Source organism: Eleutherodactylus coqui, chromosome 6 (assembly GCF_035609145.1).
Source record: "Eleutherodactylus coqui strain aEleCoq1 chromosome 6, aEleCoq1.hap1, whole genome shotgun sequence".
Lineage (NCBI taxonomy): Eukaryota > Metazoa > Chordata > Amphibia > Anura > Eleutherodactylidae > Eleutherodactylus > Eleutherodactylus coqui.
In genome coordinates this window covers 39,956,550-39,971,525 of record NC_089842.1, presented here as the reverse complement: position 1 = coordinate 39,971,525, position 14,976 = coordinate 39,956,550, and the positions used below count along the sequence as shown (strand labels likewise).

The 14,976-nt window shown below is 47.5% G+C and overlaps 3 protein-coding genes across 15 annotated transcripts in view; 1 reads left to right on the top strand and 2 right to left on the bottom strand.

Annotated features, from left to right (window-relative positions):
• PKNOX2 (PBX/knotted 1 homeobox 2) overlaps positions 1 to 5,549 on the top strand; it is a 395,914-nt gene extending 390,365 nt beyond the window's left edge. For all 8 annotated transcript variants that reach the window (XM_066606646.1, XM_066606640.1, XM_066606642.1 and 5 more), the window contains 3 exons: positions 287 to 363; positions 2,468 to 2,646; positions 4,611 to 5,549. In XM_066606646.1, coding sequence (XP_066462743.1) covers positions 287 to 363; positions 2,468 to 2,646; positions 4,611 to 4,825 — 471 coding nt within the window. In that variant the 3' untranslated portion in view covers positions 4,826 to 5,549. The remainder of the gene's footprint in view (positions 1 to 286; positions 364 to 2,467; positions 2,647 to 4,610) is intronic.
• The window catches only part of LOC136632055 (pyruvate carboxylase, mitochondrial-like), a 217,674-nt gene that overhangs the window by 97,905 nt on the left and 104,793 nt on the right, over positions 1 to 14,976 (bottom strand). The window lies entirely within an intron of this gene.
• Positions 6,313 to 14,976, bottom strand: part of FEZ1 (fasciculation and elongation protein zeta 1) — a 94,356-nt gene continuing 85,692 nt past the window's right edge. For all 6 annotated transcript variants that reach the window (XM_066606649.1, XM_066606650.1, XM_066606648.1 and 3 more), the window contains 3 exons: positions 14,246 to 14,321; positions 13,955 to 14,020; positions 6,313 to 7,190 (listed from right to left, as the gene is read on the bottom strand). In XM_066606649.1, the coding sequence (XP_066462746.1) occupies positions 7,174 to 7,190; positions 13,955 to 14,020; positions 14,246 to 14,321 (159 nt within the window). In that variant the 3' untranslated portion in view covers positions 6,313 to 7,173. The remainder of the gene's footprint in view (positions 7,191 to 13,954; positions 14,021 to 14,245; positions 14,322 to 14,976) is intronic.

Genomic DNA, 14,976 nt, shown 5'->3' with positions numbered 1-14,976 from the left:
AAGAAATAACTAACCAGGGTAACACTAGCTCCTTATATATCTACTGGGGAAAGTTACATAACAAATGAATTTTTAAAAAAAATCACCAGAGTGCCCCTTTAATAAACTTGCTGCATCTTACTCCAGCATACCTTGGATTAGGAGCGACGTAGAAAACCCCGATCTCAGTAGATTCTCCCCATCGTATATTAGAAAATCACAGAATTTTTCATTACTTACTGTATGTTACACTGTTAGTACAGACTGTCATTGGTGGCAACAGTAACTGATGGGAAGTTTCTTTCAGCACCCGTACCCAACAGAAGATGAGAAGCGGCAGATCGCTGGACAGACAAACCTTACACTATTGCAAGTTAACAACTGGTAAGTACCTCAAGCAGTATGGTCCATATACCTTTGCATGGGAGAACCCTTCCGGAATTCTTGTTTCTTTCGATGCACTACCAGGAGCAGCCACAAGAGGGGGTTCAGACATAAACAAATCTGCAGCGATATCTGCCTCCGTTACACAGGTTTTGTGTTCTAAAGGGTAAAATGCATGACAGGTCCGCCACCTAATAAGCCTGCTGTAGACAGAACGTCAAATCCGCTACAAAGAACAACACTACATGTATCGTATTATATTTACCAAATATTGGGTGTTCATTCTGCACCAAAATTCTGCAAAGTGACCTAAGGGATTTGAAGTGCGTATTATTGGATTTCTTGCTGCAATCTGTCTGTGCAGAATGAACATGGGTAGATCCAAGTCCAGGTCTTAAAGTGTCCCTCCAGGCCTGGACAAATAACGAAGGCCGCACAACGTCTCTGACTACCTGACGCACTAGTATAAATCCATCTAAGATGCTACATGCTACCTTGATGGGCCGGTGTTTCCAATGTGAGCAGCACCGGCCAGTCGGAGTAGTATGCATCGGTAAGTCTAAGACGCTACATGCCGCTCACCTCGGTTTATACTAATATACAGTTTGCATCAGGTAGTTAGAGAAGCGGCGCGGCCAACTTTGTTTGTCAAGCACCAAAGGGGCGTTTAATGATGTCACTGACATTGAATAATGTATATAATGGAAGAACCAATGTTGTGTGAGAGAGCTTTCATAAACCTGCATTTGTAAGTAAAATGCCAAGTGATTTGCCATAGTGCCCCCTGCAGGATACAGTAGTAATGTGTTTGTGGAGTGCAGTGAGATGTCCTGGGATATATAAGGCTACCGTTGTCACCTTCTTGCAGTATTGGATGCAGGGTACACAGCACCTCGGACGCTTCATTATACATTCACTACACTTTGTTTCCATAAGCCAGGACTGGCATTTTAAGGGTGTTTTCGCACGGGCCTTGTAATTAGCCCACATTACACACCCAAATCTGCACCTAAATCCACTGCTGTAAATTCCATACAAAAACCCACAAGTCTCGTTGTGGAATTGCCGACAGAATTGTGACATTTTCAATTCCACGTTGGAATTTCCTGCGGCTCGCAGCGCGTTCTGTGGGCTAATTCTGCCTGTGTGACAGGTCCCTGTCATTGTCCATGGTATTAGGGCATAGAAAAGCATCAGGCGTGCATTGTCAGTCTTAATGCTCCCCCTTGTGGACAGTGTTGTAATTACCAGCCTGCATTTTTTTATTTATTTATAGGCTATGTAAACCTTCACAACCACATCTTCTTTTAATTGCCCCAGAAGCTGTAAAATGAAGTAACTTTGCAGCAGGGCTTGATTATAAATTTCCTATCATTTTATTTCTACAGCCCCCATACAGACTTTGCATCGCTATGGTAACAGACGACAAACAAATTCTGCGCAGTATAATCCTGCAGTCTCATACTTTTATTTCCATTTGCCCCTTACTTTGTGATTGTCTAAATTATATAAAGTGTCTCTTAAAGAGTCCCCAGTGTGCAAAATTAAAAAAAACAACTCATACTCTCCTTTCCCAACTCGTCCCCCGCTGCCAGCTCCGGTCTCTGGGGAGTTGTTGTTTACAGGCTACTTCAGCCAATTACCGCAATCAGTAGTTATTGCTGAGCGTTGTCATTGGCTGCAGCAGCTTGTTTGTAGATGGCTCAGGCGGGCTGCAGCATGCAAAAATGACATCACCAGGGAGCTGCTGGCGGGGTACGAGCGGGAAGAGGTACGAGAGGGAAGAGGTACGACAGGTTTTTTATTTTACACCGCTGAGAACCCGTTGAGAGGCACTTTATATAACTCAGAAAACCCCTTTAAACAGAGGTAGAGTGCAGATAGGGAATATGACTGCCGGATCAGACTAGCATTTGTCTGTTACCATGGATATACTAATTTGTTTAGGAGCTGCAGAAGCACAACAGCAAAAAAGTTTTAATTGACACCTATTGCAAAGTTGCTATATTGTATATGCAAAAATATTTGTGAGGCTGAGATGGCCTTTATATAACCCACATTAAACACAGTCCGCCATGGTATGAACGTACGCTTTCTGTTGTAGGTTCATTAATGCCAGGCGGCGCATCCTGCAGCCAATGTTAGATGCCAGTAATCCTGACCCAGCACCAAAAGCAAAGAAGATAAAGTCTCAGCATCGGCCAACCCAGCGGTTCTGGCCCAACTCCATTGCAGCCGGAGTGTTACAGCAACAAGGCGTGTTATCTGGGACCAACCCTGATGGTGAGTGGTGGAGGGACTGTGCGGGATGCTGATGGGAAGGACTGAAAAGCTGTAAGGTCCATGAATTGTGTCATATGCATATATCCTTCCAGTTGTGTTTCTGGGGCCAAACGACACAAAATCCTTAATCCGTCTTCACACAGCTGAGCTTTTGGGCTGAGTTTTATATGCAGATTCTTTTCTGCCCCGAATGGGAATGGAAGGAAGTAGTAAAACTTTCTCTAAAATCTGTGCATTAACATGGACGGCGAATGTGACCAGTAGTGAACAGATGCAACAGCAGTAGAGGAGGAACGGATTAGTGATGTGCCTGTAGCAGGTCTTATGACTTCAATTCAAATTTAATTGAAAGGGTCAAAACTGCTGCAGATCTGCATCAAAATTTGTGACAAAATGTGTAGCACTTCAGCGCTGTGTGAACGTACCCTTAAGGCCACTTCCACACACAGCGCTACCAAAACACGATTTGTTACTGCATTTGACCGCTTTTTTAACGCCCCCCGATCATTGTCATGGATGATGTGGTGCGTTAAAAGGCACGAAAACACGGCAAAATAGAGCAGACAGCACTTGAAAGTCTTGGAGTTTAAAAACGCCGCGTTCGAGCGCAGGTCTGCAAGGCCCCAGTGAAATCAATGGGAGCGTTGTGCCGAGATTTGAACACCGCGGTAAAAAGCGCATGTGTGAAGGCGGCCTTAGGGTATGTAGTGAAAATCCACCTCAAAACCATGACAAAAACTGCAACATTGATGCAGATTTTAACACCGCTTTTACCGCAGATGCAGGGCAGATTTCACCCCTTCAATTGAAAATCCACAGCAATAGGCCGCCTGCAGACGGCCGAGTTGGATCCCGCTGCGAGAACTCTCGCAGCCTGATGCAGACCCGTGCCCCTGCATAGCCCTGCTGGTCACCCGCTCCCAGCACCTCCTCTGCTCTGTGATGCGCCGGCTGCTGCCCAGCCGGTGCATGCGCGGAGCGGAGCCGGCGCATCACCAGAGACATTTATGTTCGGGCCTCTGCGAGACCCGCACAGAAATAGAACATGCCGCGATTTGTTTTCCGTGCGTGTTTTCATGCAGACAAATCACGGCTGTGTGCATAGGATTCCATTATCTAATGCAATCCAAGCAAGCAGGCACGGGCGGAAATTCTGCAGGAAATCCCGCCGCGGAATTTCCGCCCATGTGCAGGGGGCCATAGTCCGATTTTTGCTGCAGATTGTGGTGTGGATTTCTGCCAGAAATTTTGAGAGGAGTCCAACGTGGCTTTCATGTCAACTCTTATTTGTTTTTCCCTCCCTGCAACATGGATTTCATAGTATTCACTAAAATGATGAAAAAATGGGGGTTTTTGCCATGGAATCAACAGCAAAATTCTGCCTCATGAATGAAGTATTTATATGGACCGATAGTCGCCCAAATAATCCCTCAATTGAGCAATTACGGGTGACTGTCAGCCCCTGTACACACGACCCCCGACAGGGCACCACATGTGAAGTTAGTCGCTGGTCATTGTTTTTCAGCTTACTGAAACGGAAAAACAGCTTAACGACTTCTCGCTGAGTGTAAACAAGAGTCACTCGATCTCTGAGTAACTGCCTGTTCGCAGTGAATGGGGGCAGGCGGCCAAAGGAGATTCCCGGCCCGCTCCCCTTCCATTCTCTGAACGACTATCACTCCTGTGTAGACGCTGGAGTGGCTCTTCTGGGGTTTATGCCCCCAACAGTCGTACTGTGTAAAGGGACCTTTAGGCATGCTGCTGCCCATTCTCTGCTGCGTATGAGTGGGTTTTGTAAAACCCCCTTCACAATTTGTTGCATGCATACTCTGCAGCATTCATCCATCATTCCTTTGTTCTCCAGCGGACACTTGCGGGCCAGAGATTGGCTGCACTATCTTTACACTTCTACAAGTTACTTACTGGCCTTATGAATGAATTAGAGCTCTTGTGATGTTTTCCAGGTTCTGTGAACATCGACAGCATGCAGGCTCTGGCTGCGGATCCTCTGTCCATACAGCAGGCCATGATGACCGCGCATGACGACTCGCTGGATGGAACAGAGGAAGAGGACGAAGAAGAAGAGATGGAAGAAGATGAACTGGAGGAGGACAGTGAAGACCTCCAGACAACAAACGTTAGTGACCTGGGCTTAGAACAAAGTGACTCCCTGGAGTAGCAAACTGGTAGCCTGCCCACCCACAGCCGCAATAGAACTCATGAAGCCTCAGCCTGGGATGATTATTATTTGCAACGGCTGCTGGTTTACCTGTCTCTGAATGACTGAAGCCCATAGCCTGCACATGCTCGGAGTAACGTCTGCCTTCTGCACATTTCGGTGGACCAGAGCCGGCCATAACGGGACTTCATTTCTCCACTCCCATAAACACTAAGGGCACGTAAGCCGAGACTCCTGTAAAATGCAATTTCTTGTACCGTTCTTCAAACAGAAGGATGTAAACGGTCGTCTCCCTCCCGGGCCCCCGCCTGGTGGAGGCCTCTCCCCGTCCCCGGCTGTTATTTAAGTGACGGACACATGTTTACAGAGCCACATGTTGTGGTCAAATTTGTTTCCTGTTTTTGTTTGTTTTTTAAAGAATTGAACACATTTTTAGGTCAAGCTTTTTTTCTGTATTATTGAGACTGTATGCTATTGAAATGTTCCCCCCAGTCTCCCCCTCCAGAAGTCATCTGTATCTATAGATATGCTGAAGAACCCCACGTGTATCTATATGTACAAGAATACAACTTCTCATCTCTAGGACAACAAAACATCTGTGTGTGTAAATTCTGGGACCGCACTCCCCGATCTTTCAGATTACGGACTATTATCAGACTCATCTATTTTGGCAAGTAAACTGTTTTATGAAATTTCCATATAAACAGAGTATGACAATTATAAAGCTGCCTGTCGTTTCACATCATGTCTTCAGCTATGGCGGGGAGGGGGATGAGGGGAAAGCTTGCTATACCTGTAATTATCATGTACACAAGATGATGTCAATCCGTTCAGCTGGAAATGTTCGTCGGAGGTGCCGGTGTAGGAGGCTCAGCCAGTTTTGTGTCGTAGGGTGCATTTATGGGGTGCAGGAACTTTATATTGTGCAACCACTTCTAGTAGAGGGCAGAACTCTATATCCAGTTACTGTCAGCGTGATGCTTAAAGGGGTTGTGCAGGCATACTCACCCCTGCCCAATCTGACATCAGCCGTGGAGAGATGCAACTGCATGTTGGGTGGTACAGTTGCCAAGGCAAGTATCCGATGCCCAGCAAATATTGTGCATGGGTCCCATTAACTAGAATAGGATGCACATGCCATAGTCGCTGGGTGTCATATAGTTGCCTTGCTCACTGCACCACGCAGCATCTCCCTACTCTCAATATCAGATCGGATGAGAGTGCATGCCTGGACAACCCCTTTAAACTACAGTTCCCAGCATGCTCTGGCAGACTGTGGATGCTGGCACTTTTAGTTTCCTAATACTGTAGCTGGAGAGCTACCTCACTGGACATTCAGGTAACGTCACTTACAAGGTATCCTTTAGGAGTTCTAGATGTAGGCTGCAAATCATGTGTCCCTCCCTGATCAGTCAGGACAGAGCTATGTGTGCAGTAAGTTCTCATTCACATAGACCTCCTAGTAATGAAAGAAAACACAGCAAGTGTTCACTACATGGGATTTATTTCATATTATCTAACACATGGCAAGACACATTCTAACACACTACAATGTACAGAGACCTCCGCCCGTCAGACATCACCCTCTCCGAGAGAGAGGGAAGCCGTTAATACTTCCAGGGACACTCACTGGTCACGGGGACCCACCATTAAAGCTATTTGTTGGCAACGGACATGACTGTTACACACGACCCAGAATCCCTCCATACATGTTACACGAACAGGTGAATATCTAAGCAATATAATGAGAGGGGGAAAAAACTGCAGATTTGGCCAAAATGAGTAGTAGATACAAGGAGCAGACGCCCAAAACACTGTTACAGGTAAATGCCCTGAAGGTCTTGGCAGCAATTGGCCACTTACAATATTACAGATGAGTTATATCACAGGGAATCCAATGTGGATCCATTAACCGCTGCTCCAGGCCGCCATCATTCCTCCGCCTCACAGAGTAAGGTACTGGTACTAATCCATCATCTTTACTAGTACATAGAATTACACAGCTGTACATAGCAAAACAATTGCCCCAAGAATCCCACTTTAACTTGATCGTGAAGTAGGTCGAGTTCTACCGCAAGGCATCTGACTGCTACTGATTGCCAGCAGGAAGGGGCAGAAAACTGGGTAGAAAACTCACCCAAGAGCTCACGGGTAACACAAAATATCATGGGGTTAATTCCATGTTTCTCTGAGCACATTGTGGTTAAATGGATGAGAAAGCAATAGGTAATAATCAATACCGGCCTGTAACTCGGATTAATTCAATGCAAATTTAAATGTTACTGTATGTCATGCAGTCCTGATGTGACACGAAGGTTCTCCCTGATTCGCCATCCGGGTAGTACATGTTAGGTCGGGCAGAGCACTGAGGAAAGGAAAACAAAGATCATTTCATGTATACAAACAATTATTGTGATTCTCATCATGCATATGTTCCTAAGCGGTGGGCGCACATGCTGAGCCATGACGGGCGAGGACAGGTGGACGGAATTTATTATGTAAATTACACTCTGCTTTTTCCTATTTGTGGATCTGAGCCAGTTTTTTTGCACTATTCTTAGTACAGCATATGAATTGGAGGGATATGTTGTTAAATATGTAAGTGTTATGGTGAGCAGTGTTATAGACAACATTCTGGAGCAAAATGCAGGAATAGTCACACAACGGTTCATCTTCAGGAGGATCTGTCACTAGAAGGAGAAGGGAGGACAATGCTACAACCACGCAGTAGAGCCGTAAGGCTGGGTTCACACAGGGCCGATTTGCCGCACGGAATTTCGCCGCGGCAGATCCGCCCGCGGCCGCTAATCTCGGGATTAGCCAGCCATGTGGACGAGATTTCTCAGAAACACAGGACGGCCAATCCACACAGGACGGCCAATCCGCTGCGGTAAGTGCAGCCGCGGTTTCAGAATATGCAGCATGTCCATTCTTTTTTTCATTCCGCTGCAGCCGCCCTCTCCTCTATGGGAGCGCCGGCCGCAGCGAAAGTGCGAGCGGCCGGGCCGCTTCAAAGCCGCCGCGGGTTCTTCCAGCGGAAATCTCGCGGTTTTTGCTGCGGCCAAACCACGAGATTTCCAGTGGGATTCCATCCCGTGTGAACCCAGCCTAAGTGTTGTATCTGGACTGTGCAGTGCGCTTATTGGTCACACAGTTTTTGCAGGTCAGGCATGTTTAAAGGGATTCTGTCATCAGGTTGATGCTTCCCGAAGCACGGGGGACAGGGATGAGTGTTGCCTCCACAGGTCTGCAGCATTTCAGAATAAATACACTTTGACGTTTGACTCGGAGCTGAGCCGCATCAGCTTCTCCCCGCCCGCTGCATGAAGACAAACAGCACTCTCCCCTTTTGTGTATCAGAACAGAACTGTCATGATGACACAGGGAGAGGCTGAGGCAGCTCGGCTCCGAGTCTAACTTCAAAGTGTATTTATTCCGAAATGCCACAGCGTTTCAGAATAAAACAAATAAGGAAGACGGAACAATACCTCTGCAGCGCCACCTGTTGGATGGGAACATTCCTTCAAATCAATGTCAGCTTTTAACAAAGATTGGGAATTGAAAACCAAAGTCGATTTCATACACTGTTTCGGAGTATACAGGCCTCTCACCAGCCAAGCCAGAATCCTAATGCACACTGATGAGGGGTAAACGTAAAATAAAAAATCTGGTTATTTGTATAGCGCCAACTTATTCCGCAGTGCTTTCAGGTAATTTTATTTATTATCCCACACCAAACTGAGTACTCATTTTACCGACCTTGGAAGGATGGAAAGCTGAATCAACCTTGAGTTGGCTATCTGAATCAGGCGGGGATTAAACCCACAACCTTCGGGTCGTGAGTGACAGCTTAGGACAGCATTTCTGCAGCCTTGACCCTCATGAGACGGGGAGTGAAAACACATCAAAACGTCTGTCTATGTATGGAATCTGACTTGGTTTTCAATTGAAGGAATGCTGCCATCCAATAGGTGGCGCTGCAGAGGTATTATTCCATCTTTCTTATTTGCATAATACCCAGAGGAGCATGCATGGCCTTCTAAGTCTCCTCACTCACTTCCTAGGTGCTCTCCTCATGGAGAGAATAAACCATACACGGGGGCAACAAGCATCGCTGTCTTTGGTTCAGCATGAATCTGAAACAGTATCCTTTTCAAAGTCCGTTTCATCTGTAAAAGTCAAGCTGCAAATCGGTGGTAAACCGTGTTCTGTTCTGCCATGCATATTTATTTTTCAGCACGACGCACTACCTGCTTGTGTATGCACACTCTTAGAGCTCATTCACACGGGTGTATACAATTTTGGTCTGTGGAAAACACACTGTTTTCTCTTCGTCTGTATGTGCGTTTTTCACGTCTTTAAAAAAAAAAAAGGTCGGCCCAATTGATGTCACCTTTTTCCCCATTGTCTCCTCGCAGTGTGTGAGAAAAAACTGTGAATATGCGTGTAATATCTGTTTTTACAGCAGTTATTTTATGCATGTAAAATGCGCACATCTAAATATATTAATTTAATTCAACGGGCCTGCATTCAGTCGGAAAAAAATACAAGCTGAATGTGGACGGACGATGCACCCGTGTGACGGACCTGAATGTGGACAGGCGATACACCCGTGTGATGGACCTGAATGTGGACAATGATACACCCGTGTGATGGACCTGAATGTGGACGGACGATACACCCGTGTGACGGACCTGAATGTGGACAGGCGATACACCCGTGTGATGGACCTGAATGTGGACAGACGATACACCCGTGTGATGGACCTGAATGTGGACAGACGATACACCCGTGTGATGGACCTGAATGTGGACAGACGATACACCCGTGTGATGGACCTGAATGTGGACAGACGATACACCCATGTGACAGACCTGAATGTGGACAGACGATACACCCGTGTGACGGACCTGAATGTGGACAGACGATACACCCGTGTGACGGACCTGAATGTGGACAGACGATACACCCGTGTGACGGACCTGAATGTGGACAGACGATACACCCGTGTGACGGACCTGAATGTGGACAGACGATACACCCGTGTGATGGACCTGAATGTGGACAATGATACACCCGTGTGACGGACCTGAATGTGGACAGACGATATACCCGTGTGATGGACCTGCATGTGGACAGACGATACACCCGTGTGATGGACCTGAATGTGAACAGACGATACACCCATGTGACAGACCTGAATGTGGACAGACGATACACCCGTGTGACGGACCTGAATGTGGACAGACGATACACCCGTGTGACGGACCTGAATGTGGACAATGATACACCCGTGTGATGGACCTGAATGTGGACAGACGATACACCCGTGTGACGGACCTGAATGTGGACAGACGATATACCCGTGTGACGGACCTGAATGTGGACAGACGATACACCCGTGTGACGGACCTGAATGTGGACAGACGATACACCCGTGTGACGGACCTGAATGTGGACAATGATACACCCGTGTGATGGACCTGAATGTGGACAGACGATACACCCGTGTGATGGACCTGAATGTGGACAGACGATACACCCGTGTGATGGACCTGAATGTGGACAGACGATACACCCATGTGACAGACCTGAATGTGGACAGACGATACACCCGTGTGACGGACCTGAATGTGGACAGACGATACACCCGTGTGACGGACCTGAATGTGGACAGACGATACACCCGTGTGACGGACCTGAATGTGGACGGACGATACACGCGTGTGACGGACCTGAATGTGGACAGACGATACACCCGTGTGACGGACCTGAATGTGGACAGGCGATACACCCGTGTGACGGACCTGAATGTGGACAGACGATACACCCGTGTGACGGACCTGAATGTGGACAGACGATACACCCGTGTGACGGACCTGAATGTGGACAGACGATACACCCGTGTGACGGACCTGAATGTGGACAGACGATACACCCGTGTGACGGACCTGAATGTGGACAATGATACACCCGTGTGATGGACCTGAATGTGGACAGACGATACACCCGTGTGACGGACCTGAATGTGGACAGACGATATACCCGTGTGACGGACCTGAATGTGGACAGACGATACACCCGTGTGACGGACCTGAATGTGGACAGACGATACACCCGTGTGACGGACCTGAATGTGGACAGACGATACACCCGTGTGACGGACCTGAATGTGGACAGACGATACACCCGTGTGACGGACCTGAATGTGGACAGACGATACACCCGTGTGATGGACCTGAATGTGGACAGACGATACACCCGTGTGATGGACCTGAATGTGGACAGACGATACACCCGTGTGACGGACCTGAATGTGGACAGACGATACACCCGTGTGACGGACCTGAATGTGGACAGACGATACACCCGTGTGATGGACCTGAATGTGGACAATGATACACCCGTGTGACGGACCTGAATGTGGACAGACGATACACCCGTGTGACGGACCTGAATGTGGACAATGATACACCCGTGTGACGGACCTGAATGTGGACAGACGATACACCCGTGTGACGGACCTGAATGTGGACAGACGATACACCCGTGTGACGGACCTGAATGTGGACAGGCGATACACCCGTGTGACGGACCTGAATGTGGACAGACGATACACCCGTGTGACGGACCTGAATGTGGACGGACGATACACCCGTGTGATGGACCTGAATGTGGACAATGATACACCCGTGTGATGGACCTGAATGTGGACAATGATACACCCGTGTGACGGACCTGAATGTGGACAGACGATACACCCATGTGACGGACCTGAATGTGGACAGACGATACACCCGTGTGACGGACCTGAATGTGGACAATGATACACCCGTGTGATGGACCTGAATGTGGACAGACGATACACCCGTGTGACGGACCTGAATGTGGACAATGATACACCCGTGTGATGGACCTGAATGTGGACAGACGATACACCCGTGTGACGGACCTGAATGTGGACAGACGATACACCCGTGTGACGGACCTGAATGTGGACAGACGATACACCCGTGTGACGGACCTGAATGTGGACAGACGATACACCCGTGTGACGGACCTGAATGTGGACAGACGATACACCCGTGTGACGGACCTGAATGTGGACAGACGATACACCCGTATAACGGACCTGAATGTGGACAATGATACACCCGTGTGATGGACCTGAATGTGGACAGACGATACACCCGTGTGATGGACCTGAATGTGGACAGACGATACACCCGTGTGATGGACCTGAATGTGGACAGACGATACACCCGTGTGACGGACCTGAATGTGGACAATGATACACCCGTGTGATGGACCTGAATGTGGACAGACGATACACCCGTGTGATGGACCTGAATGTGGACAGACGATACACCCGTGTGACGGACCTGAATGTGGACAGACGATACACCCGTGTGACGGACCTGAATGTGGACAGACGATACACCCGTGTGACGGACCTGAATGTGGACAGACGATACACCCGTATAACGGACCTGAATGTGGACAGACGATACACCCGTGTGATGGACCTGAATGTGGACAGACGATACACCCGTGTGACGGACCTGAATGTGGACAGACGATACACCCGTGTGACGGACCTGAATGTGGACAGACGATACACCCGTGTGACGGACCTGAATGTGGACAGACGATACACCCGTGTGACGGACCTGAATGTGGACAGACGATACACCCGTGTGACGGACCTGAATGTGGACAGACGATACACCCGTGTGACGGACCTGAATGTGGACAGACGATACACCCGTGTGACGGACCTGAATGTGGACAGACGATACACCCGTATAACGGACCTGAATTTGGACAATGATACACCCGTGTGATGGACCTGAATGTGGACAGACGATACACCCGTGTGATGGACCTGAATGTGGACAATGATACACCCGTGTGACGGACCTGAATGTGGACAGACGATACACCCGTGTGAAGGACCTGAATGTGGACAGACGATACACCCGTGTGACGGACCTGAATGTGGACAGACGATACACCCGTGTGACGGACCTGAATGTGGACAATGATACACCCGTGTGACGGACCTGAATGTGGACAGACGATACACCCGTGTGACGGACCTGAATGTGCACAGACGATACACCCGTGTGATGGACCTGAATGTGGACAGACGATACACCCGTGTGATGGACCTGAATGTGGACAGACGATACACCCGTGTGATGGACCTGAATGTGGACAGACGATACACCCGTGTGATGGACCTGAATGTGGACAGACGATACACCCGTGTGATAGACCTGAATGTGGACAGACGATACACCCGTGTGATGGACCTGAATGTGGACAGACGATACACGCGTGTGATGGACCCTTTGATGCGCAAGAGGAGTAAAAATTTATAGAATGACCTTTACACCTCACATATCTGTATGCAATTTTGGTCAGTTTTCCCTCCATGTGTATTTGCACCATTTTTCCTGCATGTGAATTAGCATTTTTGCGCAAAAAAAAAGCAAAGCAGTCCAATTAATGTCATATTGTCTCCTGGTAACGTGTAAAAATAGCTTTGAATATGCAAGTAATATCCATATTCACAGTTTTTTTATCAAGCTCCCTGCGTTTTTGTTTTTTTTAGGCCCCCTGTCCACGGCCGTGACTGAATATGGCTAGCGGTATTACGCCGCGGGGGAGCAGGGGAAGAGCTGTCAGGTCTCCGCGGTGAGCCTATCTGACAGATAGGCTCACCATGGAGAATCGCGGCATGCTGCTATTTAAATTCCGCGAGCGGAGAATCGCTATGATTCTCCGCTCGTGGACATCAGGGCTGTGCTTTTCATAGTTACTCTATGGAAAGCGTTTACCGCGTTACCCGCGGCTAGATTATCGCCGCGAGTAACGCAATGCACTATCACCCGTGGACAGGCAGCCTAACAGGTGTAAAATACTTCCGTCTGAATACATGAATTTAATTCAGTGGGTCTGTATACAATCCGTAAACAATACAAACTAAATGTGGACAGACGATAAACCCGTGTGATGGACCTGAGTGTGGACAGACGATACACCCGTGTGAACGGGCCCTTCGATGCTCAAGAGGAGTAAAATCTACAGAATGATGTTTACACTTCACATAACTGTATATTTTACCTTTTAAGATGTAGTCCGTTAATAACATAGGGACCTTCTCACTATCTTCTCTCATAGCAAACAATACTGCAGGTATAAGAGGCACATATCAGTAAAGAAAGCAAAACTAATTGTAATAAATGTCTGGTTTATAACGATATTTAGAGTTTTGTGTGATACTGCACATATACTAAGTTGCTCTGTGTACATTATTGTCCTTTATCTCTGCCCGTAATGCTGCACTGCTGGAATTTGAATGCACTTTGTACATTTATTTTATTATGATAGATCACCACTAGGGGGCAGGCTTACTATTTGTCAGCATCTGCAGGTCCTCAACCGTAAGGGGTGTGGCTTTCTTCTCATATGGGATGACTGTATTCAGATACTGCAAGAGAAGATCACAAGTCAGAATGTCACACAGATCCGTGAAGTCAATATATAGATATTGTACACAACAAATATATCACCCATAATAGTTTATTAGGAAATGCTCTTCATGTGACCGCCGGGCTTCCACCTCACTGCTCTGATGAACACCGGGCTTCCACCTCACTGCTCTGATGAACACCTTCACTTTTTGACTTTTTTTTTAAATCCAGTTTACAATTTTCTATACGTAAGATCTGTCATGTGACAATCATGTTGTATTGCGGTGTGCCAGTATTCTGCAGGTTTCTTACACATGTAGCACAAAGCCACAAACTACAGTGGTGCTAAGATGCTGGAGGTAATGCGGGTCCTTTTTACCACAGTTTGTAGGTGCATTTGTTTTTTGTTTTTATAGACCCTGTTACTATAATCCCTGTGGAAATCTGCAAAGTGGTAGCAACTGGGGGAAAAATGAAAAACTTTCACTAAAGTTTTCTTGTACAGATTTAATGAAGATTCAAGCAAATATCCAGTTTCCGGACAAAATTGGAAGTACAATTTAAAAAAAAAAATCTCTACTGCGCCTGACCGACAGCGAGCGTCCGCGGTCATCCGCAGTAAAGAAATTACAGGTACGATGAATCAGACCCGTCCGTGTGAGAGCGGCCTAA